The 27,484-nt window shown below is 36.3% G+C and overlaps 2 protein-coding genes across 3 annotated transcripts in view; one reads left to right on the forward strand and one right to left on the reverse strand.

Moving 5' to 3' along the window:
* bcas1 (brain enriched myelin associated protein 1) overlaps positions 1 to 27,484 on the reverse strand; it is a 137,485-nt gene that overhangs the window by 12,937 nt on the left and 97,064 nt on the right. For both annotated transcript variants that reach the window (XM_067445647.1, XM_067445646.1), the window contains exons 5-7: positions 3,561 to 3,615; positions 3,264 to 3,339; positions 2,187 to 2,482 (exon numbers count right to left, since the gene is read on the reverse strand). In XM_067445647.1, the coding sequence (XP_067301748.1) occupies positions 2,187 to 2,482; positions 3,264 to 3,339; positions 3,561 to 3,596 (408 nt within the window). In that variant the 5' untranslated portion in view covers positions 3,597 to 3,615. The remainder of the gene's footprint in view (positions 1 to 2,186; positions 2,483 to 3,263; positions 3,340 to 3,560; positions 3,616 to 27,484) is intronic.
* Positions 11,302 to 15,688, forward strand: pfdn4 (prefoldin subunit 4). Its single transcript, XM_067445648.1, has 4 exons — positions 11,302 to 11,432; positions 12,099 to 12,206; positions 12,290 to 12,430; positions 15,323 to 15,688. Exons 1-4 carry the CDS (start codon positions 11,406 to 11,408, stop codon positions 15,452 to 15,454), a joined length of 408 nt encoding a protein of 135 aa, XP_067301749.1. The 5' UTR covers positions 11,302 to 11,405; the 3' UTR covers positions 15,455 to 15,688.

Consider the following 27,484-nt stretch of genomic DNA (forward strand, 5'->3'; position numbering starts at 1 on the left):
ACTTTATGAAGATTAGTTTTTACCTGGTAGATGCTCGGCAGTACACTTCCGGTAGCCATCCAAAAATAACCATAAGTTAAAGCACAATTTCACCCTACCCCAGCCCTCGCAACCTGTAACAAATTCTTCCCTCACAGGTGTTTTTTTGGGCCAGAAAGCTTATATTATTTTATGTTCATAATACTATTTTGTATTTAATTCTTTTAATATTTTAATGCAAAAAAAATGTTTAAAGATTTTTTAAAGATTTTATTTATCTTTCAGTTACTAGATTTTAACAATAAATCATTATTTGAAGTACATTATTCACATTATTTCAACTAAAAAAAATTCAATAACTCTCTAGTACATGCATAACCAGCTCAAAACAGCTATAATATAACATGAGATTTCATGACTCTTGCCACAAGATGGCCTTATAGCTCTATATGGAGCTCTAAATGTGTTCTAAAGACAATACTTGAGTTTATCGCGTCACTCTCAGTACTGTCACTGGGGCAGTACCAAAAGCAAGGTACAAAAGTAAAAAGTACCTTACCCATACCTAAATGGTACATATTAGTACCTTAAATGGTACATATCAATACATCAAGAATGTGTATTAGTAACTTTTCGGTTTTATACCGTACCCTGCCCCAGTGACACCAATGTACCTTTTTTTCTGACAGTGTTCAGAATGCATTTAGACACACATGTACATAAAATCATTAGCATTTTTAGTTTAAAATTAGATTTTTGTTTTTCGATGTATACTGAAGCATTCCTAGCATTCCATTGATCCCTAAGCGGGTCAAATTGACCCGTGAGGGAAGGATTTGTTACTTTTTATATAACAACCACATAAACTCCTCAAACCCCAGTCAATTTTTTTGTGTATTCATGATTCAAGTAACACAAATGTCCTAAGGTTTTGTACCACTCTAATGAACACTGGATTCAAAAAAAAAAGAGGGAAGGATGAGGTTAAAGGGATAGTTCACCCAAACCTTTGTCATCACTTACTCACCCTCAATTTGTTCCAAACCAATATGAGTTTCTTTCTTCTATTGAAAATTGGTAACCACAGTTGACAATAGCCATTAATAACTTCTATATTATTTTTTTCCTACTATGGAAGTCAATGTTTACCAACAACAGTTTGATTGATTATTTCAGCAGGAGAAAGAAACTCATACAGGTTTGGAACAACATAAGGGCGAGAAAATGATGACAGAATTGTAATTTTTGGGTGCACTATCCCTTTAATAGTAACACATCTAAAACTCAAGCTGTTGTTTTTTTCTTTACATACTGCATTCTATATTTTCCGATGTCAAATAATGGCAACACTTTTAGTTTAGGGTCCAGTTCTCACTATTAACTATAGTTGCTTATTAGCATGCATATTACTAGAATATTATAATGTGGTTTACTTCTAAAGCACATATGAATGCCTTATTCTGCATGACCATATTCTACATCGTTTCATCCTACCCAATACCTAAACTTAACAACCATCTTACTAACTACACTGTCAAAAATATTGTTGGTTTAGCTTGAAAAAGTAAGTGACCTGGTTGCTTTAAAATTTAGAGTTTATTGAAATAAAACATTTGAGTTGATACAATGAAGAAAATTGGTTTAATAAATAGAAACTCAAAATATTATTGTATCTGAACCACATTACAAATTTAATAAATCATGAAAATAGCACAATTTGGCATGTTTCACTGCGTCATCACAAATGAAACACACAATTACCTAATATGCTTCTTTAAAAAAAATACACTTTTTTATTAATATTTGAATAAATGTTGCTGATTCTCAAAAATGTTAATTGTATTAACTCAAATTTAAAATTTCACTGAACTCAAAATAACCAACCAAGTAACTTATTTTCTTACTTTTTTTCCACAGTGTTTTAATAAGCAAAAATTTTGAGTTTATTGAGGCAAAAGTCCTAGTTAATAGTTAGTTAATAGTGAGAATTGGACCCTAATCTAAAGTGTGACTGAAATATATATACATATTTTGTCCACACTACTAGCTAAGGGCGTAGCCATCCATTAATATTTGATGTTTAAAATACAACCATGTTTCCCTGTGGACAGGGCTACCAGGGAAATCAAGTGGCCGGGAAAATGTAAAGGAGAAATTATACTCAATTAGTAAAATAATAAATGAACAGATTCGGAACTTCTACTTACAGACTGCACGTCAGTTTTCAGATCCACCGCTGTGACCGGTGCGTCAACTGAATCACTGTTTTCTGACGCAGGTTTAACATTTTCGCTCTTCTTTTTGAACATTTTCCCAAAGATGTTGGTTTTGGGTGGTTCTGCATCTTTTGCGACTGCGTTTTGCTCAGGGGTTGTTTCCACATGTGCGGGTCCGTTGAGTGTGCTGCTGTCTACCTCCTCTTTTTGTGGTGGTTTTGGCTCATTTGTGATAGTCACTGGTGGCGTTTCACTCTTTTGCTCCACTGCTGCTTCTTTGCTAGCCACTAGACAAACCAAAATGAAAATGTTGTATGCAATGCACAGGGATACATAATATCTATGTTGCCTTTAGTTATCCATTTGATAATCTTATTGACTAATAATGAATCATAACACACACCCACTTCTTATGGCTTTGGCCTTATTTAGATCCAGTTTAATGATCCTGACATCTAGTCCCGCCAAAGTTACACAAGCATATTCAACAGGACTGTGCACATGCATCTGCATTTGCATACTTGAGTGAATAGTGTTTCTGGCCTTATTTCTACATGCATTGTGCAACTTTCATTCTCTCATGTATGCATGCATTGCTGCATTCTTTGGGATATATCTCACTCTCCTCTAATAAGTCTTTCAACAGTCAAGGAGCATGGAAAATGTACTTGTGAGTGCACTTTTCTTCTATAAAGGCTTTGGGAAAATGTTAGCAACCACAAACTAGCAATGCATACACAACGCAAATTAAACATTGCTTTATCCACCATGCATCTGACTACAACACCCAAAGTTTATACAGAGCTTTGCACCATGTTCTTGAAAGTGGGTTGACTTGCTGAGTTAATCCAAACAATGTGAAGTTACTCCTGTAGAGCTTTACTTTGAGGGATTACATTGGTAACACTTTATAATAAGGTTAATTAATAAATGTATTAGTAAATGTTTAGATTGACATTAACTAAGAAGTTTTGTTCATTGTTAGTTCATGTTAACTAATGTTAACAAATAAAAAATTAAAGTGTAGCCACATAAACAAAATAAATGTTCAGTATATTGTATACATACCAGGTTTAGTGACATCTGGAGTCGGGACTGCATGTCCATTCAGTTCTCCATTCTCCACTTTAATCTCAGCATTTGTCTAGTAAATGATATTTGTTAATTTCATGATCTGTTGTTCTGTGTCTAGGTTTAAATATGTAGAGGTGCTAACAAGAGCTAGTATTTAAAATGCTGGATAAGCACCTTCTTTTAAATTCTTCTTGAATATACATGTAACTTAAAAATACTGACGTTGAAAAAGAAAGTTCTGTGAAGATAAGGTAATAAATATTAAAACAATGTTATATGTCAACTACTCACCACATTTAAATTTAAAGTTGATTGTTCATTCCCCATCTTCGCTTTACGTCAGCAACTTAAAATGAAAATATCCAAACCACATTGTTAATGTATATTAATATGAGGAAAGTGTGTTACAAGTGTTGATTTCAATTTGATGACTAAAAATCCCACTGCAAATCTTTTGTCTTGTTTTCGATACAAATATCAAAACATTCATAAATCAAGATGCAAAATTAGCTAAATTACATAATTTCTTATTCTAAGAAGTCTTGTATTCGAATAAAATTTACATTAAGCTTCAAACAAGAAAAAGTCTGCAAATGGCATAAGAACAATGATTGTTTTCCCTTTAAATTAGGTGTACTTTTCAGAAAACAAGACTTTATATTTTAAGTAATTTCACTTCTCAAGTAAATGCATGTTGTTTTAAAAAAAATGCTTAGATATGTACTCGAAAAAAATCCTAAATAAGCATGATGTATTTACCTTTCCACTGTCTTGTTGACAATTAAAGTCTGTGTACAGTTTCCAAACCTCGATTAAAGTAACCCCCAGTAGTCTGCTATCTGTCAAGCCTGTGTGTGTCCACATATACCTGTCCTAAGAGTGGGTGGGGCTCAAAACTGATCACCTTAAGACACTGTTGATGAGACATGGACCTCCCAACCATTAGCCCTGATGAAGTTAGCATAATGTCTTTTTGTTTCTCACTGATGAGCTTTTCCACTTAAAAAAGTGACAGGGTTATCAGAGTTATAATGCATCAGACAATCATCCACTCATTCAAAAAACTGAACCAGAGAAACTGTCAAGCTGATCTGAGAACAGCTCTCACGGGCCAGTCTGTTTTGTAGGTGTGGTTGGCCCCAAACAGGATGTGTGTAGGATATAAAGCAAAAAAGTTTATTTGCGCAGTATGACTCTCATCCAGGGCAGTACAGAGTACATGAGACCAAGCTTACCAGCCTAAGCCTTTATTTATTTAATGATTCCTCACTCGCAGAATACATTAAAAGAAACATGACAAACACTTCATTGTAAAAGTTACGATCTGAATATATATCTACAATCAAGATATTTATTTTGTTGTAGGGCTGCAACTAATGATTATTTCTGAATCAATTAATCAGATAAAATGCCATTTTTATTGACAAAACTCACCATTCCACATCCTTTAAAAAAACAAAAAACAAAACTTATCACCTGAGTGCTATGAAAATAGTGAATATACACTATATTGCCAAAAGTTTTGGGACGCCTGCCTTAACATGCACATGAACTTTAATGACATCCCATTCTTAATCTGGAGGGTTTAATGTGGAGTTGGCCCACCCTTTGCAGCTATAACAGCTTCAACTCTTCTGGGAAAGCTTTCCACAAGGTTTAGGAGTGTGTTTATAGGAATGTTTGACCATTCTTCTAGAAGCGCATTTGTGAGGTCAGACACTGATGTTGGACGAGAAGGCCTGGCTCTCAGTCTCCGCTCTTATTCATCCCAAAACTGTTCTATCGGGTTGAGGTCAGGACTCTGTGCAGGCCAGTCAAGTTCCTCCACACCAAACTCGCTCATCCATGTCTTTATGGACCGACGCTTTGTGCACTGGTGCGCAGCTGCAGTCACGTTGGAACAGGAAGGGGCCATCCCCAAACTGTTCCCACAAAATTGAGAGCATGAAATGGTCCAAAATGAATTGGTATGCTGAAGCATTAAGAGTTCCTTTCATTGTAACTGAGGGCTGTACATGTTACTGTAATTTCTTTATCCTGTAGAAATGTCTTACGTTTATATTCAATTATACACTGTTATTACTTCTCTCATAAAATACTTGAATCACATGTTGATTTTTAAACCTAAATTTAGCGTCAGACGAAATGAATGTTTTTGCACTGAATATTAACCCTCTCCTTCTCTACTGTTTTTTTGTGTGAAATACTTGTGTGAATTAGTAACATTTAGATAAGGATATAACCTGTAAAATGAACATTTTGCACGTTCTAGGACGAGGACACACACGCATCTGGCAAAGCTCATGACCGGGTATGTTAAACACTAATGCATTATCTTAAAGAATTCTCATGTTTTGGGCACTTGGATCACGTAACTTTACTGCATCAGTTCACTCCACTATTTTTGCATTTTGTCCATAGAAATGCATTATTCATGTGTTAATGAGTTTCATTATCTATTATTACAGATTTTACCCTATTTTGGTGCCAATTTATTTTCATGATTTAAAAAAAAAAAAGATTTGCACTACCATCCAAGTTTGGATTTTTTAAATGTTAAATATTAAGCAGCACAACTGTTATCAACATTGATAATAATAATTGTTTCTTAAGCAGCAAATCCTCATATTAGAATGATTTCTGAAGGATCATGCAACACTGAAGACTGGAGTGATGATGTTGAAAATTCAGCTTTGATCACAGAAATACATTACATTTTAAAATAGAAAACAGCTGGTTTAAATTGCAATAAAGTTTCACCATTTTTTTACCGTATTAAAATCAAATAAATGCAGCCTTTGTGAGTATGACACTTGAAAAGTAGGTAGTGTAAGTAAATAATTCTTTTTATTTTTATTTGTATTTAAATCGAAAAGAACAAAACTTGGAACACCTTGAGGGTGATGACAGAATTTCCATGATGTCGGAAAACATTAGTCTTTGTGTCTTCCCTTTTGCTTTAATGACAGCAGAACTGGAGCTGATGGTCACGTTCCAGTGCTTGATGTTTCAAACAGCATTTTGCAAGAACATTTGACCATCTTCAATTTTTCTTTATATTAACATTTTTAAAAATCTTAAAACATCTTGTATTTGTAAGTTCATATTACCTTTGAAACATCAGGACTTCACTGTAGGTTTGTTGATTGGATTATCTGCTCTTCAGAACCTGTTAAACTGATCAATTTAAGCTCGTCATCAAGCATACAGAGATTTTTTTGATGTACTCATAATCCCTGGATTTGATCAATCTTTAGCTTCAGACTGTAAAATAAATCCTAAAGTGAAGTACAATCTAAATACAAAACATGTGTACAGTGGAGTCCTGTGAGCTGCGTGCAAACGGTAGGCTTATGTTTGATGTCAGAGTTTGATTTCTAAGGCAAATATTAAGAAAATATTGATATATGGGATGCATTAATTAAAAAGTAGATTTTTCAAGATTTTTTCATGTTTTGAAAGAAGTCTCATGCTCACTAAGGCTACATTTATATGATTAAAAAAACATTAATATTGTAAAATACTATTACAACTGTTTTCAACTTGGATATATTTTAAAATGTAATTTATTCCTGTGATCAAAGCTGAATTTTCAGCATCATTAGCTTTCAGTGTCACATGATCCTCCAGAAACCATTTTAATATGATGATTTGATGCTCAAGAAATATTTATTATAATCAATGTAGTTGTGCTGCTTCATATTTTTGTGGAAATCATGATACAATTCCATTGTAAAGTTTGGGCATAAAAAAAAAAAGTTAAATTTATTCAACAAGGAGGCATTAAATTGATTCAAGTGACAGTTAAGATATTTATAATGTTACAAATTATTTCAAATAAATGTGGTTCATTTGTATGGAGCCCCTTACATGACCCCTTACATGACAAATAGTGCGCACGATTTACTATTTTGTTCCTTTGATTTATAAATTGTGTGCATGATTTATAAATCGAGGGAACGAATTAGTAAAACGTGCACACTATTTATAAATCAAGGGAACAAATTAGTAAAACGTGCACACTATTTATAAATCAAGGGAACGAATTAGTAAAACGTGCACACTATTTATAAATCAAGGGAACGAATTAGTAAAACGTGCACACTATTTATAAATCAAGGGAACAAATTAGTAAAATGTATTTATAAATCAAGGGAATGAAATAGTAAAACGTGCACACTATTTATAAATCAAGGGAACGAAATAGTAAAATGTGCGCACGATAGCCTACTAGTTTTTTACTGCATGTCATGGGCGGGGCTCCGTACATTTGAACTTCTATTCATCAAAGAACCCTGGAAAAGGTTCCACAAACAAATTAAGCAGCAAAAATGATAATAAGAACCATTACAAATAATTGAGAACTTCTAAAGAATATTAAAAAAATTAACAACAGTTATTTTAAAATGTAATAATATTTCACTTTTTTCAGTATTTTTGATCAAATAAATGCAGCCTTGCATGGTAATAATGAGACGAAAATAAGAATTATTCCAAACTTATAGAAATGATCATTTGATTAACAGACTCTTAATTGATTAACAGACCTAATTTGTAATAATGTAATATTAACAAATTCTGACAACAATTATTTTGTTTTTAGCCTATTTGGAAAAAAAAAAAAACTATTTTTTTAAACAGCAGCAAAATCAAGTTTGCTGCATTAATTCTGTATATGTACACACTATTTAATTGACGGTAAATGCATGTCATTGTGACCCTCTACTAATATTCTTGGAAACACTCTTTTTCGTGATTTTTTTTATTTATCATAAATTACCAATCTTGACCTTTAAGATATTTTTTCTCGATGTAATATTAATTATTTTCATTGTATGAGCATATATATCCAGTATATGGTGATTGTCTCCCACGGGCCCAGTCAGGCCGTTTTATTCATTCTAAATTCCCCCGATTACCCTTTGGCAGTAAATGCAACTCTTTGATTCACACGTGGCTGTTTGAGCTGAGGAATCCCCTCGCTTAGCCAAACTGCACTGTAAACCCTTTAACATCTCATGAAATAAATGTCAAACAAAACACTAATATGTACAGTGCACCGCTCTTTTCCTATTCACCAGAAAGCATGACAACGAACAAAGGAGCAGATCAGCAGAGGGTGAGATTCTGTCATGTAAGCGCCGTTCATGAATACAGAGTCACATTGTAAATGTACACACTGGGGGCGAAAAGCAAATTCCTTTGTGGTCACATGTGAACTTGATCTGCCAGCATGAAAGGCATTCTTGCGACATGCTAACAGTGAAAAAGGTTGCACACAATGCAATGGTGTTATCATTGTATTCACATTTATCGAATTATATTTTGGTCATTGATATTTAATGTAGGGCCTTAATTAATGATAGCATTAAAAAAATATAATGAATTGTTGGGAAAAGGGGGAAAATGTTATATTATCTCAATATTTGTCTTTGGGCGTAACACTGTTTACAAAAAGGATGTTCAAGAAGCTTCAAGAACTAGCGAGCACAGTGAGTTTGTTCAGTCAGGTAGGTTGTGTCCACTGTCATTATGTTAACTAAATATTCAACAGCGTGTGTCCTTTCCACTGGCTTGACTGTTTTACTTAGTTACCACAGGAAGATTGGACACTTGATCACATCCTTATCCTGAAGCTGAAAGAGATGGTTCACCCAAAAAATAAAAACGCTGTCATCATTTCCCGTCATGCATTTCTTAAAAACATAACAGAATATATTTCAAGATCCTTTGAAGTTCTGTTTTTCAGTTACTAAATATCTGGAACTAAATATCTGAGTTACTAAATATCTGGAACTAAATATCTGAGTTACTAAATATCTGGAACTAAATATCTGAGTTACTTTACACAAGTAAACAGCTCTTATGTACCAAATGTTGAGAAAAAAAAAAACGTAATTGTCTACTGTGCATGAGTGAATTTGCATTTCCTTCAGCCTGATGCTTATTTTGGTGTGAAAGGCTCTTTACATTTGAAAAATAGAACTTTTTGGTTATAAGACAAACAAACAAACCCAGGTGAAAAAATGTAACGCAATAGTAATGTATCGCTTTACTTTTAATAAAAAGTAACTTTTTTTTTCCCCCTAAGGGAGTAATGCAAAATCGTCATGCATTAATTTTGAAAGTAACTTTCCACAACACTGACATAGGAAATCACAAAATACATAAATAAATGTAGTCTTCCATTCTAAAATGACTCAAAAATACAACAGGAGCAACAAAACCAATACAAAGACAGATTTTAAAATAATCTAGACAAGTCTTTTAGGCCTGGTTTGACAGGGTTTAGATTAAGCTAGGAGTAGGATTTATTTTAATTAGGATTTATATTTAAAGCTACACTGTGTGATATTTTCCCCCATCGAGCGGTGAAAAGGTATATGACCATCCAGTGAATAGTTTCTGTTCCTCTCAATTTTGATTTCGTTTAACTCCTACGGTGGCCGATTTAGTCCAAGATCAACATGGCAATCCCCCTCTTCACATTCGACACAGTGCCATCGAGTGTTAAAACGCGAAAGGCGAAGCTTGAATTTATGGGTATGTCTCTCTTTGGCTAATGTACTTTCAAGATGGAGGAGCAACATGGCGACCAGCATTCGAACCCCTCACCCGTATGTATTTTTAATGGCATATTATAAACTTACGAGAATACTTTATTACTTGAAAGAAGTAAATATACATTAATGAGCACATATATTTTTGAAAAAACTAAAAATTACACAGTGTAGCTTTAAGTATATAAACATGCCATTAAAATGAAAAGCATTACCAGTGTGCATCAATGGCTCTGACATTTTTTAAGATATGTCATTGCAATTAGTTTTCAGTTAAAACTGCTCAAACTTTTTTAGTCAGGGACAATAGTGTGAGAAACGAGGGGACAATGATGGACTCTTATGCTCAAGATGAAGGTAAGCAGTGTTGGGGAAAGATACTTTGCATTACAATATTGCATTACTCCTTAAGAAAGTAACTAATTGTGTTACATTACTTTTGCTTTATTTTTCCACCAACTGTTTTTTTTTTTTTTTTTATAACAAAAAAGTTCTATTTTTGGACAAATTTTAAGACCTTTCACACCAAAACACTGAAATAATAAGCCTCAGACTGAAGAAATGTGAATTCACGTATAGAGGGTGCAGCTCAAACAAACCTTACAGCTGTGCTGCTATTCTGGATAACGGAAGAGTAGGATACAAGACTATTTTTTTTCTTTGTACATTTTTGTAATGTAATGCGTTCCAGTATGACGTATCCCTTTAAAGCCATTTTTGCTTCCTGGTTTAACTGAGTCATCGAAGGTCAGCAGTAACATTGGTCAAAAAAGTGAAATTAATGCATAAACATGTTTGTTTTATTTATTTAATGAATTTAATATGTATTTAATTATTGCATGTCACTGTTTTTATTCATTTTGAGTAATACTAAAAATAAATTTGTGCAAGTGAGATTAGTAATGCATGCTCAACTACAATAACCATCATGTTTACACACACTGCCTCTGCGCTTCTAATTTTTCTCAACACTGGGCCAAGAGAGCTGTCAGTCAATGAATGGGAAAGCTAGGTAACTTGCATTACTTATTTAAAAAAGTATCTTGGATAGTTTTAGGGGTAAAAACAGTTGGTCAGGGTGAAAAACAGCTGTAGTTTGAGTTCTCAGATCTACAAATACTGAGTAAAAAGATAATTTTCACACAAAAATATACTGTGTGAAAATTATCTTTTCACACAATATTTCAGGGTTTTTTTCTGGTTCTTGGACATTGCTAAATCTAGAAGGTCAACAAAGCTTGATAAAAGGTTAATTTTAAATAAACACTTGGACATAAAAGTTACTTAAATGTTACTTTGAAATCATTATATTTGATGTCTGTGTGGAAATAAATCTACTACCGGCCAGAAGATGTCGTAAGAGTTCTTGAAATCCTAACCACAAAGAAACTTTAAAAAAAAAAACTTTTTGCATTTCGTTGAAGTCAGTTATTACGTCAACCATTATGTTAAATTCTCCCTCTGTCAAAAGTACCACATTTTTGAAATGGTAACAAACAGAAGCACCTCATGAATACCCACGTGCTCCATTCCGCCGCCGTTCTCGCGCGTGCACGCAGTCCGTTTCCTGTTCAAGATGGCAGCCACCATGAAGAAAGGAGTGGTAACTTATGTGTTCACATAAACGGCTTCTGTCTCTAGATTCACGTAGTATTTTTGCGTGAGCTTAGTAACGAGTTAGTGATACAGTTATATCTTGAAACAGTGCACGAGAGAGTAAATTGTGGGACGCCGGAGAGTATTTATTTTCATCAGCTATACGGCTAACGTCACATTATTCATGATTGTCTGGCATTGACATTAATTCTTATTATTTATGTTTACCGTTCTGCTGTAAACAGCTTTACACGTTCTTTTAGCTTATATGCTATTCTTTTTAGGTCATAAAGTCAATATCTGCTTTTTACACTTTATGCTTACGGTTACAGCTTTATGCTGCATTATCTTGGTCTTTATTTGAAAATATAGATAATCCTAGATAGAAATGGATAGGCTCTTACACAGACACACACCGAGCTACTATGATATATGACGTGGAATTACATCATATAAGTTTAATGTCATTATTTCATGTGATTTAATGTCACTTCATATGTTTACAGGTGCAGCATACAGCGGAAATTATTGCATGGCATTATTTTATTATAGATTTTTTTATGTAGACTTTATAAAAGTGTATTTTAATATAGGGAGCTAAAGGTTTACATTCTATTGGAATTAATGTACTAATGTACTGTTTTGATTACAAATATTGCTTGAATCATAATAGGCAGCTGAAGATGTCAATGTTACATTTGAAGACCAGCAAAAGATAAACAAGTTTGCTCGAAATACAAATCGGATGTCTGAACTGAAAGATGAAATAGAGGCCAAAAAGGTAAATAGATGGTTTGATTTTTATACATTTTCGACTGCATTTTGTTCTAGCAGATGCTGATCTTTTCCCCTTTTTTGTTGTAGAAATCCTTACAGAATTTAGAGGATGCCAGTGATGACCTTATGATGTGTGAGGATGATGCAATGCTGATCCCGTATCAGATTGGAGACGTGTTCATCAGTCACTCTCAAGAAGAGACGCAGGAAATGCTGGAAGCAGCAAAGGTAACATGACTCAAACCAAACCATGAGCCTTTACTCAAGCCAAGCATGTTTTATGGCCTCCACAGAGATGGCCAACCATACACATTCTAGTCCGTACACTTTAGCTGTGTCTCATTTCGTTAAATTTTGAAGGCTGCGTCCTCCGGAGGACACGTCCTGTGTAGGATGCAGTTTACGGAGTGTCCTCAATCAGAATTAAACGAGACGTCCTTTGTAGGACACACAGGCAGGAAGTATCACGTTGCTATGCCAACAAGTTCAGCAACGTTGCGCTCTCACGCCAGTTATATGAATGAAAATTATTTATAACTTGAAAATGACTATGAAATGTTTCTTGTCTTGACAGCAATGTACTGTTCTAAACGTTTAAAATGCACTACAGTTGTAATCCTGTTAACCACAATCATCTGTTTGAGGTAATAGAGCTTAAAAAAAACAACAAAAAAAGCTTGAACTACTTAATTTAAACACCATACCTATGCTCGCATGTATATCTGGCGGTGGTGCCGTTTTTTTCATATAATATTTAAAAAAATATGACGGTTGTTTACGGAGACGCAAAGAATTGTGGGTTATCTCCAGCCGTGAAGGCTACACCTCAGCACACTCCGAATTCCTGTGAAAGAAGGACGCATTCGAAGGTCGCATTTGGAGAGTCCTACTCACTTTTTTGAAATGAGACGGCCTTATGACGTATGCACCCTTCAAATGCGACCTCCGGAGGACGCAGCCTTCTGAAATGAGACACAGCTTTTGTAAAACCTTAGAGGAGTTGTATCCTAGTGGATAAAGATCTGGGGCCGTATTCACAAAATATTTTCTCTTAAAGGACAACTCTGGCGAATTTTTAAGTTTATCTTCATCGTTATACCTTTGTGAGTACAGTCCAAAAAAAAAAAAAAAACAGAACCGGATTTGTGCTTGCAAGACGGAGCTGTTACAGTTAATTCCCAGAGCCCCCACTCCGCTAAAACGGCAGGTGTGGGGGCATAAACGTAAAGGGTGTCTTTGTGCCTCTTAACAGACACAAAATGCAATTAAAATGTCTGTCCAACAAGAACCGGTCCCTTACATGACAACGAGATGCGTTTAGCCACTAAGCCATTGTTTAAAGGGGGGGTGAAACACTCAGTTTCAGTCAATCTCATGTCAATCTTGAGTACCTATAGAGTAGTATTGCATCCTTCATATCTCCGAAAAGTCTTTAGTTTTATCATATTTATAAAAGAAATATAGGCTGTACCGAGTCTTTCCGGAAAAAACCGAGCGCCTGGAGGCGTATCGTGTGGGCGGAGCTAAAGAATGACAAGCGCGCAAAGCGGTGACGTCCTCAAGCGTGGAGAAACCCATCTATCTCAGCTAATACAGATAATGATCCACAATCAAATCTGAGGGAGAAATAAATTGAACAGGAGAAACGGCAACAGCAGGACGTCCGTCTCTGTGGTATGTAAGTTACTGTATTTAATGGCCTCTCCACATTTCTGTGTGTTTACTCGCAGTGTATGAGGACATGATTCGGTTTATGGACTATTGTATGCGACTAGACCTCAGAAGTAGCAAGCAAAACGGTTTTGCACGTCAGAATACTGTAACGTTATACAGAGAACAACAATGGAGTAACCGTTAGCGCATTTGAATGACGAAGCACGCGATCGTGTCGTTTACTGATGTTTACTCATGCGACGGTAGCCAATAGCAGAGACATTTGAAGCAGTTTAAGTTAACTCACCGTCGAAGCTTTATCGCTGGGACCGCTCCGTCAAAAACACACTTCTTTGGTATGATTTGGTAAAGTCCTGTGACAGCAGTGGCGTGTAAATCCATTTTGAGACGCAACTGGAACGATGTTGTCAAGCTTCCCGTCATTTCTGCGTTCAAATCGGTTCAAATGCAGCGCTGCCTTCCCGGAATGCTGTGCTGAAGCGTTGAAGTCGCTCGACGTCACCCATAGGAATAAAGTGGAGCGCGGCGCGTCATAAGTGTTCACGGACGACTGGATCTGCATCTGAGAGACTGTTTACAGCGTGCTCTAGTCACGCGTGCGCGCGCACCCTACCGGGAGAAGAGCCCGTACAGCCCATACAAGGACCTTCCGCTCTTATTAACGTTAAGTAGACCCATACTCGAAAAAAACTCGCCGAAACTTGTGAGAAACCGGAAGGAGTATTTTTGACACAGAAATACTCCATCAAACGTCCAACATTAGTTTTTGAAACTTCGTCTATGTTTAGGATGGGAATCCAAGTCTTTAACAGTGTAAAAAGCTCAGTATGCATGAAACAGCATTTCACCCCCCCTTTAAATTCACCTGTTTTAGACAGCTAGCTGTAGTCTCGTGCTGAAGTCCAGTGGGAACGCAGTTGTAGCCAGAAAAAAAGGCAAATAGTCCAGTTGGGAAGAGCGCCGTGTGTATGAAGAGGCTCTGCCCATCGGCTCGTTGGTTCGCAGTATCGAACGTGTCCAAAAGAAACGTTTTTTGATTCTGTACTGCTGATCCGGCATGTTCAGTTACGCGCATGCTCAGTATCAGCTGCTCGTGAGTTCATCAGCTCTCTCAGCAAAACATGTCTCAGTTCTTTATTTTAATTTTATTTTTTCTTGCACTTGCAGCAAATTGAGTTTAGAGCAACCTAGCACAAATTGGTTGTAGCATCTTGTTGTTTTTTTCTTGCATATTTTTTTCCAGATATTATTTTTTATAATGTATTTTCATAGCAATTTTTGAATCTCATTTTTTGCAATCCCTAAAAAAGTTAATGGGCAAATGGTCTTTACATTTCTTTGCCTTGCAAAAAAATCTTTTACTTGCGTTTCTTGCTTGCTGAGTGTTGAATTTGAACCCTGGTTTTACTGCTCAACATTTCCATACTGATATTCTGCTGTCCACAGGAAGCTCTGCAGGATGAGATCAAAGTTCTGGAAGGTCGTGTGTCATCCATACAGGAGGTCCTTGGAGATTTGAAGGTTCAATTATATGCCAAGTTCGGAAACAACATCAATCTAGAGGCAGAAGAGAGCTGAAACCTCAAGCATGTGGACTTAACCTCAAAGACTCAGTCTCCAACAGGATATGATATTTCTACTCTAACACGTTCTCACCCTGTTTACTGTGGTGATGTTTGTTGCATTTCATGTTATGTTTAGTGTTTATCTGAGCTATCGCTTGCAGGTGGGTTTGGGGCTGGGTAAATGAAGCGTCCAGCAAGAGAAAACGAGAGGCACTGATGTAAAAATAATAAAACAAGCAAAACATTTCTTTCTTTCAGTTTCAATTTTCTCAGTTGATGCTTATTATTGGCATGATAATTATTATTGGATGCTGTATACTTTTAAAGTTTTAAGCTGGTAATGGAAAGCTTGCCGGTTTAATCCTTCATGTTTTAGGTCATAAATACTCATAGTGCCCTGACACAGACATTTAACCTCAGGTTATGGCTAGTGTAATAAGTGTACTGTAAGTGGCTTTGGATAAAAGTGTCAGCTAAATGATGTAGTAGTGTAGTAAACCCAAGGTCATTCATTTAATGTTTAATGTCATTTTAGTTTTTAATATTTACAACGTGCACTTCCATTCCCAAAAGGTTGGGATAAGTAAGATTATTTATTTATCTTTAAATTCATTTTAAATCAACATTTCTATTGAGCATGGATGCATTAAGTAGATCACATCAAAAGTGACATACATATATAATGTCTCACAATATTTCAGGTACATTTTATTTAGAACTTTATCAAAAAATCCTTATCAAAGAAATGTATCGCTGTTTCCACAATAATATTAAATAGTTGATAGTTTTTAGTTTTAATAATAGTGAGAAATGTCTCTTGAGCAGCAAATCATCATATCAGAATGATTTCTGATGAATCATGTGACACTGAAGACTGGAGTAAAGATTTTGAAAATGTAGCTTTATCATTGCAGGAATAAATGAAATCTGTTTAAATACTGTATACTAGGGCTGTGCAATACATCAAAATTATCAGAATATCGCAAATATACATATTGCAATATGCATATTGCGACAGCAGGCAATATCTGAAGGATTTTTAATAGGCTACTTCAGCATTGTGAATATAGCAGCAAGTGTATGTTTTAGGTCGACGCATAGAGCAGAGAATAGACTGGGCACACGACTGTTACTGATGGGACTTGCTTGACGTTAAAAAGAGTTATTAAATGCAATAATTTTGGGGAAAACAACTTGCAGTCTTGCGCTGTCTGACACACACCGAAACGTGAACGATTTGTGACAAAAGTTTGCTAAAAAAACCTGCTGGTCACTTTCCGAAGTTGTAGTGATGCTTTCTTTTCCCAGAAAGAATGAAACACAAACTGTTTCATTCTCAGTTCGCATCATTTAACAAGATATTGCATATCGCAGTTTTCTTTAATATTGCATTATCATGAGATCATGTTGCCTGCTTGATATGGTGTATTCTGTTACAGTAAGTATAATTATTACTTCCTCTAATTGGATCATTATAGAGTAAACATAGTCACTACATGGTGGCAGAATTGTGCTAATTGGCCCAGAAGAAGTGAGTGTTATGAAATGATCTGCATAATGAGGTGTTGGTCTGGTCCCTGCAGGAGCAGGAGTGATTGTGCTGGCCTAATTAACAGCACTGAGCGTCAGATAAATGAATGGCGTTTGAGGCTTTGGTGGCCCAACCCTGGAGAATCCAGATCTCAACCAGTTCCTCTGTCCTTCTGCATCAGTTAATGCTGAGAGATGACATTTCCCACACAACCTCTTCTTCCTTTCTTCAATGCTTTCCCTTTTCCTTTATTTCATTCTTCATTTCCTTCTTTCTTCCTCTCCCCTTCCTTCTTCCTGGTATCGTTTCCTTCTTCATTTCCTCCTTTTCCTGTTTCATTATTTCTTTTTCTGCTCTGCATTCATTCATTCATTCATTCATTCATTCATTCATTCATTCATTCATTCATTCATTCATTTACTCTCTTCCTTTCTGCTTTTCATTTTTCCTTTCTTTTCACACTTCCTATTCTTGTTTCCGTCGTCCTTAATTTTCTGCTCCCCTTCGTTCCTTCCATCTTTTCTCCTTTCTGCATTGCTTCCCTTTTCCCTCAATATCATTCTTTTTCTTCATCATTCATCCGTCTTCTCTCCTTTTTTCTTATTTCTTTATTTCCTACTCTCTTCCTTCTTTCCTCACTGTGTGCTGTCTTATCCGTTTCTGCTATATTTTTGTCTTTTTCTTCCTTAATTTCCTTTATTTCATCTTTTCCTTCCTATTCTTCTTTCCTCAATCCTTAATTTTCTGTGTAGCTTTCTTCCTTCCTTCTTTATTTCTGCTTTATTTCCTTCCCTTCCTTAATTCATGTCTTCTCTCCCTTTCTTTTCATTTTTCTCTTCCTCCCATCATTCTCTTCATTTTCTTTCTTCATTTCCTTGTTTCCTTAATTTTCTGCTTTGTTCATTCCTTCTTCTCCTTTCTGCATTGCTTCCCTATTCCCTTAATATTTCCTTCCTTCGTTCAATATTTTTTTCTTCCTTTTCTTTCTCGTTTATTTCTTCATTTCCTGTACTCTCTTCCTTCTTCCCTCACTACATTCCTTCATTCCTCCTGCATTTCTGATATATTTCCTTCTTTTCCCCCTTCATTTCCTTTCCTTCTTCCTTCCACCTTTCCTCATTGTAGTCCTTTCTTACTTCTTTCATTCCTTTCTTCCTGTATTCCTTCTTTTCTATCTTCCATTGCCTTTTTTCTTGATCGTGCGTTCCCTCTTGCATCATATCTTTTAATGATTGTTCTTAAGTGCTTGTTATGTGTGTTTGTTTCAGTAAACACTCCATGTCTCTGAGCTGTTGTTCTGAGTATCAGTGCTCAAGTGATAGTCATCATTGTAAATGACACTGTATGAGCCTTTTGCAGTGTAATCAACCATACTTAACACAAGAGTGTTATTTGTGCAATTATAGTTTTTTTTTTTGTATCATCCTTTTTTATAGGAATGAACTAGATTTGTATTTTTTCGGAAGAATGTGAGTGGTGCTTGTCCATGCTGGGGCCATGTTTTGTAGGTGGGGTTACCATGACATTGCTATGATGTGTCTGGTTTTTAAAGGGAAAGTTGACCCAAAAATGAAAAGTACGCCATGATTTATTGACCCTCAAGCCATTCTAGGTGTATATGAGATATTATATTAAAGAATGAATTATATTAAAAAATGTCCTGGCTCTTCCAAGCTTTATAATTACTACGTTGAAACAATTGTCATTGTAATAATGGCTCCAGGGGGTTAATAAAGGCCTTCTGAAGCGAAGCGATGCATTTGTGAAAAAAAGAAAGAAAAATATCCATATTTTAAACTTTAATCTCCAATTTCCACTAACTGTCGTTACACGTGTGGCTATAGATGCACTTTTATGGGCTTTAAAACAGAAACAGCCATTCACTACCATTATAAAGCTTGGAAGAGCCAGGACATTTTTAATATAACTGTTTGTATTCGTCTGAAAGAAGAAAATCATATACACCTAAGATGACTTGAGGGACAAAAAACATGGGGGAATTTTCATTTTTTGTGTCATTTGGTATAATGGTGTTATTTAGAACATGGTGCTAGGTGGCTTATTGGCTTATTCGTATCTAATGTTCTGGTTTCTCAATTTAAGTCTCTTCAGTGTTAGTCTATTGGACTTTTAGCTCATTTTAGCATCTACACTCTTAAAAAATGAATTGCACAAAAGCTTCAGATTATTCAAATTTTCATGACACTAAGGGGGAAAAAAACCCAGAAAGGTTCTTTGGGGAACCAAATATGGTTATTCTAGTAATTTCCACTGAAACAGGAAGACAGGGTGGGACAAATCGAACAGCTCCTCCCCTTTTTAAAAATAGCCAATAGCATTTAGTTTATATCACAGCTTGACTAGAGCCGTTGAGCCCAGCAAGGCTGCAGTTTCCCAACTTAATATCCTTCATATGGCTTTATAATATAGCATACAGTGCAGAATTAAAATGGGTCCGACAACAAGTTTGGTTGTCTGCGCAGACTTGCACACATGATCCGCTCTGTGCTATTGTGTCTCTGGACCGGAGCTGCAGCGGTTCACGTGAGACTGACGTGAAATCAGACTTCATTCGCCCCAATGGAAAGCATATTTACACTCTGAATCATTTCCTATCCCCTATATAGTGCCATTCACTATAAAGAAAATAGTAAATGTGTGAACAAGTGTCAGATTTTAGCCTCAGCGTCTATTTATAATGTAGGGGGCGTGGCTTGGACAGACAATCAGATGAGACATGCAGAGTGATGTCATCAGAATCATTGATCAAAATCAATATTCATCCATATTGGCGGAAGTTTTGAACAATTATTTTTCTAAATGTGAATTTGTCAATGTTTTGGAGTAACACAATGCTTATAGATAACATGAAGACTAACATATTGCTAAAAGCCAAAAAACTTCCTTTTTTAACTAATTATAATAAAAATTGATAATTAGTTTGATTTATATTGCGCTTTTCAAGGCACTCAAAGCGCTTTACACTGAAGAGGGGAATCTCCTCAAACCACCACCAATGAGCAGCATCCACCTGGATGATGCGACGGCAGCCATATTGCGCCAGAACGCTCATCACACACCAGCTGATTGGTGGAGAGGAGACCGAGTGATGAATTCAATCAGGAGAGGGGGATAACTCCTGTCATAAACCTACATTTATAAGTGTGAACTTTGATTTTTGTATGTTTGGTCCTGTACTTTATTGCTGTTGTTAAGGTGACTTTTGGAATATGCAAGGCCACATCAGTCGTGCCATTAAATGCCAAACGTGACTTTTAGAGAGTCATTGGGATTTAAGAATGTGTTATTACAAACTGCTGTAAGGCAGGATGATCCATGGTTTGCAATGCACCTCCACAATCTTTCCACTAGGGGTCTCTATTCCTCAAGTCATTTCATTCCAGGCGCAGTACTTTTAGACACTTCCTCCTGATGCTCACATCAGATCGTCTATGGGGGTTGCATCGAAAAGACACCACAGCCAAATCAAGATATTTTGATTGCATCTCTCATTCTAACAAGCTGCTGAAAACGTGTCTTGTTTATACATTTTGATCACTGTGCAGCATCGCCTACAAAACAGATGGCAAACGCATGGTATGCTGTGCCGCCCATGGGAGAAGAACCACAAATCTGTCTCCTGGTACTCTCTCTTTTCCTTTGGGGAGTTCATAGCCATTGCGCAGTATCTCCCCTGAGTCTGACTATAAAACTGTGCAGAGATGTATTGCTCCTGCTTGTGTCAGATGTAATCTCAATTGCCAAGGAACAAACATCACTAATTTTTAATGTTTTTTTTTAATGCTGCATGCCGCTACTTGTGGATAATTTAACAGCAAGAGAATTGGTGTGCTTTCTCAGTGTTGCCTTCTGTCCTTGTGGATTGAGTCAATGGTTTAGAACAGACTTTTAAAATATTTTTTAAATCATATTTTTTACTGATATTATTATCATGAAAATTAGAGCTATTACTACTACTAACACTACTACTACTACTATTATTATTTTTGGTATGAATACTACTTCTACTATAAATCTATTATTTTATTTATTTTATTACTAGGGGTTAAACGATTCGTTTTAACAACGATTCGATTCGGTTGAAATAAAACAGTCACACTGATTTACATTTTTGGCTAAAAAGGTACTGAATTGATTTCAAGTCACTGAATCGTTTCGGATCATATCGCTCTAAATGAACCAATATCGTCCTTAAATCGTATCGACAACCTCAAATCGTGATACGAATCGAATCGTTGTTAAACAAATCGTTATACCCCTATTTATTACTTCTACTCTCAAATTGCCTCAAATCTTTACCTATAATCACTCAAATCTCCCATTGCTTAAACTTACCAATGTACCTGCATGTACCTATGTTTTGTTATTTTGCTATTTTTTCTCAATAAGCAATTCACACTCTCAGGTATAAGAAATATTTTGTGAAAGATACTGTAAGAAATGCATCAATCCATCTCAAAGGCCTATCTGATAGTTAGCATAAAAAACTTCGTCTTTTAAAGGAGTACTTCAGCACTGGAAAGATGAATCTGTATTTTAACTGGGTCATTAATGTAGTAGAAATGTGAAATTATTTTTGAATTTGGTGCTTTCTAGACTGAGAAAAGACAGGAAATGTATTTTTGTCTCATGGGGACGAAAGACTACAATTCCCAGAATGCTTCGCTGCCCTGTGAGGCCATTCCCAAAGCCACCGCTACTAGATTACTGTGACTGAGTTGGAGAACAGACACTACAATTAAAAACTGAACGTGTCTGTTCAATATAATGAGTGAGTCGCTGCATGAGTCTCACAGCGCTAACTGCAGGAGTCAGATTACATTTAACTTCATAAATGAGGTGATGAGAGCTGAGGTAATCGCGACCACACTCACGGCATACATTCACAACACGTGTTCAGTCTGGCGCGTTTTCAGTTCATGCCTTTGGAAGCTTAACTTTCATAAAAATTAATTTGAGAAGTTAAAACACTTACTTTGCTCAGCATAGGTCTGTTTGCCTGAGGCTGCAGCTGCGAGCTGAGCTCTGAGTGTGATCTCCCATCCCCCATGCGCGAGTTGAAAACGTGGAAATGGCACAATCATTTGAATATACTCCAGGGTTTCTACTGATACAAAGCCACATGCTAATCGCTGAAGTAACCCTTTAAATATGTAATGCACTCAGCAGGGGCATTCAGCCCTAGATTTCTATCAAACCTGCAGAGTTTATGTTTGGGATTTCCAACTTCAGTGCAGGTGAAAACCATTTGAAGTTACATTTCCGACTTGTGAAATGAAACCTAGTTCTCTGTTTTCGCTGCAATGCCGGCCTACACAGCAAATTCACAATGTGTCAAAGTTCATAGAACACATGATAATGAAACCTGTACGCCATATGTTTGCTGTACAATGATCTCTGTTATAACTACATCTACATGTGACGTGGGTCCCATTGCTTTGTCTATATGCTCACTCAGTAATTTGGATTCTAGGATGTGATTTCTGTTTTGTTTTTCCATTTTAGTTTTATTGTCGTTTTATTAAAATTTTGAATTAACTTTTATCTTTATATTTTACATTTTTGTTCTGTAATATCATTTTATTATTAATATCATTTTATTTGATTGATTTTATTATTCAACCAGAGCGTGGCGCTAGCAACGCCAAGGTCGTGGGTTCGATTCCCAGGGAAAGCAGGAATTGACAATAAATGTGTACGTAAAAATGCATTATAAGTCGCTTTGGATAAAAGCGTCTGCCAAATGCGTAAATGTAAATGTAATTTAATACATTTTTATATACTGCTTCCATTTAGGTTTAATGTATTTTATTTTAGTTTTAGCTAGTTTTAATATATTTATTTACAGTTAATAATTTTTGTGTTTCAACTTATTTCAGTCTATTGCCATGGCAACATTTGTAACTTATATTATTGATTTCAGCTTTATTTCAATGTTTTTAATAGTCTAAAGCCCTATTCGGACAGTAGTTGTTTCTCGTAAGGTATTTCATAATTTACATAGTCTGTGACTTTATTGCCGTCCGAATCCAGAATGCCAATGGCTATGTCCAAAATCGTGTACTATGTGAGTAGGCATTACATTTGACTTTGAACAAACTTCACGACTTGTGACGTTCTATATAGTATGAATGAATGTAGTATGAATGTAATCCAGACGTACTCCGCCATGCTGTCATTATCATACGTGTCATTTGCGTCCCTTAACCTCCATTCATAAATCCTCTCGTGACCTCATCACTGTAAAAAAAAAGTTGGTTTAACTTAAAAAGTAAGTAACCGGTTGCCTTAAAATTTTGAGATTATTGAAATTAAAAATGTAAGTGGATACAATGAAGTAAATTGGTTTAATTAATAGAAACTCACAATATTATTGTATCTGAACCACATAAAACGTGATAAATCATGAAAATAGCGCAATTTGGAATGTTTCACTGCATCATCATCAACAAAAACACACAATTACCCAATATGCCTAAAAATGCAGCAACCTCTACCAGTTTCTCTTGAAGCCAATACAGAAGTGACTTTTTCAACTGGCCACAAGGGACAGGCTCCAAAAGGGAGCAGAATCTCATTGAGCTCCATGTTAAAATGCCTAACAGCAGAAAAAAAAAAGTTTACAGCCTAATACAAACGGTGGTTTTGGTCTATAGATCTAATTTTGCCCTTCATGACAACTGTGAGGGGGTTAATTTTTTTATGTTTACATCATATAAAGCCTTAAATTTCTGCAAAATTAAGGTCGTGGCCACTTTGAGTGACAGGTGGATTGCCGTTTGTCTGCTGTCTGTTAGTCATCATGTCACCTCAGCTCCAGCAAAGTCCCGCTGGGAGTGGGACTTTAATCTGAATTTAAAGTATAATCTGAATTTTCTGTTATCTGGGAGTGACGCGCGACACACTGACAAGATGGCAACGGCTGACTTTGAGGCTTCAAAAGCTCTCTTCAGAAACCTACAGGTGACGGTTTTTACAGTCTATGGTAGAATCACAAAACTTGCTCCTCCACTGTGAATAAATCGGCATCCGAATGCACGAGTTGTATCATTGTGGTGACATGCAAATGTATTTTTACGGACATCCACATGACAAACAAATGCCATCCGAATAGAGTTTTAGAAAATGATAATAGCATTCGATTGACAGGATATAATCGGCACTGATCATCGGCTGTTTTTAAATCAATCGGCTGATGGGTGATAGTGAAAATAATGACATAATTACACGATGCTGATACATCAATGCATCCCTAGTTCTTGCAATATAAAAACCATTGTCTATGAAAAGTCCCCATCTTTATTATAGAAGCAGGAACCCGATCCAATGCAGGTAAGCAGTGCAACGATCACAAATGATCAACAATGGAGTCTTTGATGATGATAACTGGTTTTGACTTACACACAGTGATCCACACACTCAAGAGGGAGCAGATGAGACGAGATGATGACGTGGAACAGTGTGTGTGTGCTGTATAGCACTTGTGATGTGGGCTGATAAATGTCAGCGGTGCCACGGAGGATCATGGGGAATGCAGTCTGTCACATGCACATTGCATATTGCTAAACATTTCATTATAGTGTGTTATATTATAGTTCATATGTTTAGCTACATACATTTTTTTGGACTGACTATGTGTCTGCTGCATTTGACATCATCATAAGATGAAGGATTTGGACTACGTACATTCTCTGTGTTCAAAGGCAAGCTGTATATCAGCAAAAACTATATACTTTTAGTATGCATCGGTATGTGAGAGTTTCATATTTTCAGACGGGTGTGTAGCATGGTTGAACTGTTTTCGAAGGTGGCTTTTTTTTTCTTTGCGTCTAGCATATTCAAACTGACGGTGGAGAATGCGCTCACAAATCCAAAAGCCTCTGTGCACTTGACAGAAAACAAGACCCTTCACTTGACAGCTCATGTAGAAGAGATTATGACAGCCTGACATGTACGGTAACGCTGGGGGATTTGTGGCAGATTAATAAACCCTGGCCCACTGCTGTATGTGGCGTGGAAAAGAGCTCAGGGACGCGTGATAGGACGTGCGGCGTGGGCCGTGTAAAGGAACTCATTGAGGATTCGGTGTAAAAAAAGGTGCTTCGTTTGTCCAGATGGACTTGCAGTGAGGAAGCAATCACTGGCAGGGACTCAGAGATGAATTCATTTGCCAATAATTATATTTCAATCACTGCAGCTTGGGACGCCTTGCTTGGATGCTGAGTGCTTGCTGAATGAAGTCATATTAATGTGTGTTTGAACTATGCAGGGAATAAAGTCTTTGAAACCCTTTCAGAGCCGTGCCTGTCATTACTACTAGTCGGTCATTGCCTTTGGGAAAGCGGCCATTATTTACCCACTCTCGTGGCTTTCTTTTTTAAAGCAGGAATGGAGGAGGAACCATTTTCATATAATGAAATTTATAAGGGAACTGGGGCTGTCAAGCTCCAATAATGTCATGAAAAACACCATGAAAGGGCCATCAATACGTGTTTCGATCAACATGAGAGTGAGTAAAAGATGACAGATTTTTCCATTTTGGGTAAACTGTTTCTGTTAATGTAAAAATGAAAGTTTATGTATTGAATATTTTTGTCATACTCCACATATTTTTGTGGCTTGGTCTTCCCTCATCACCGAGGCGACACGCTGATCATTGTTTTCTGTTTGGACCGCATCCATTCACAAGCTCCACCAGTCCCCCCCCCCTCTCCCTCTGCCTCTACCTCTCAAGGGCAGATATCCAAGACTTTCTGATTACTGATCATTTTGCCACCGCATTTGATTCATTCTAAGCATAACATTACCAGGCCTTCCACTCAATAAACCCAGTTAGTCTAGTCACGTCAAAAGTTCTACAATAAGTAACTTTCTCTTTCACTTCTCAACAAGTGCCTATGTAACATTCTAAAAAAAACACTGAATCCAAATGCACTGAGCATTGTTTAGCAACTTAATAATCACTGAGCAAAGTTCGGAAAAATTATTTTGAAACAAAACAACCTAGGTCCAGATTTACCAACAGCTTGAAAAGCGCATAAAAAAAAATACTGTCAGGATTGACTTAAGACATGCAGTGAAAAATGAGTGCAAAAAAAGGTGTGGACAGGGTTATTTTTGCGGCTGACCATATTGCATATGCACATGCCAGGAGTGTCTCTTTCAGACACAGAATTAATGAGAGGAAAGTATTTCAATGAATCATGCAAGGTGATTTACTAAGGTTTGTGCTTGTCAATTTATGGTGTTTGCTCCATTATTTACCACCTAAAAGAAGCATGTCTTTTGCTGCCTTCACGTGCTATCAGAAATGTCGTAATTCCCACTTCGAAGTCGTGATTACAAGCTTGTTGAATTGAAGTGAGTGACTTCAAAGGGCTCATGTGGAATTTTGAACTAGAAAACTGAAGTCAGCATTAAACCAGATGCTAATTTGCGCTGCTCTTGGTAGATTGTGTTGGTCATGGAAATGATCTGTCTGTGTCTACTAATAAAACCAGATCAAAACCAAGATTGGATTTTGTGATCTAATCTGATTTCGGAATCCTTTTTTTCTTTTGAACAACCCATTTTCAAAATTCGATCCAATCGCCCTGAAAAAGTGTGTACCTGGGATTGCCTGATCCTAAATAGCAAAACGTGGGATTTCCAAATCCAGATCATTCTGATCCAGATGAAACTTTTTTTAACAACTGGGTCACGGTTATTCCCACTCTGACCGCATGGAAAACCCCATATACCTACTCAGTAGTAAATGCTGCTCCATCTGAACGATCCATCACTGTGAGTTTGAGTTTGAAAAAGCAACACATGTCAAACATCTTTCCAAATATTAGAAGCATTTAGTCATGTTTAATACGGCTAGTAGTTACGTGCGTGAGGAGCGGACCGCATGTTCTTCAGCAGATAATTTATAGCCTTTTCTCACAGCAGCTGGAGTAATTAAACTGATTGTAATCCACAACTCCAGATTCACCCGTAGTCAAAAGTTAATGTTTAGACTGTAGAGAAATTGAAATCTACAGTAACGCTAATAAACACTAAATAAGTGTAGTCACGCAATGCTAATGCTGTTAACATTAACAATTTGAGAACGAAGTATAACAGTAATAATAATTAGCATGGTTTAATGTGATATGTAAGGGATAACATACACCCAGCTGGTTATCGCAGAATAAATCCCAAAAGAGTGATCAGGGCATCTTGCATCTCTCTGAAAGGGTTTATTCTGCGATAACAACCGGCTGGGTGTACATTATCCCGCTTATTACATGGCTACTAGTCTCAAATAAATTAGACACAAAATATTGTCTTGAGATTAAATATTTTAATAGCTCTTACACACAGCTTCCGTGAACAAAAACAGTTCCAAACTGCTTTAAGCCTTTATCTATTGCTGAAGATTTGTTTTTAGCATATGCTAAATGTTGAAAATGAATGCTGAAAGGGTTAGTTCACCCAAAAATGAAACCAAGCCTATGATTTACTCAC

This window comes from Pseudorasbora parva, chromosome 6 (assembly GCF_024679245.1).
Source record: "Pseudorasbora parva isolate DD20220531a chromosome 6, ASM2467924v1, whole genome shotgun sequence".
Classification (NCBI taxonomy): Eukaryota; Metazoa; Chordata; class Actinopteri; order Cypriniformes; family Gobionidae; genus Pseudorasbora; species Pseudorasbora parva.

Coding starts and splice junctions, on each gene's coding strand:
- pfdn4 (XM_067445648.1), top strand. CDS start 11,406: ATGGCAGCCACCATGAAGAAAGGAGTG. Junction 11,433..12,098: donor CCACCATGAAGAAAGGAGTG/GTAACTTATGTG, acceptor GAATCATAATAG/GCAGCTGAAGATGTCAATGT. Junction 12,431..15,322: donor AAATGCTGGAAGCAGCAAAG/GTAACATGACTC, acceptor TGCTGTCCACAG/GAAGCTCTGCAGGATGAGAT.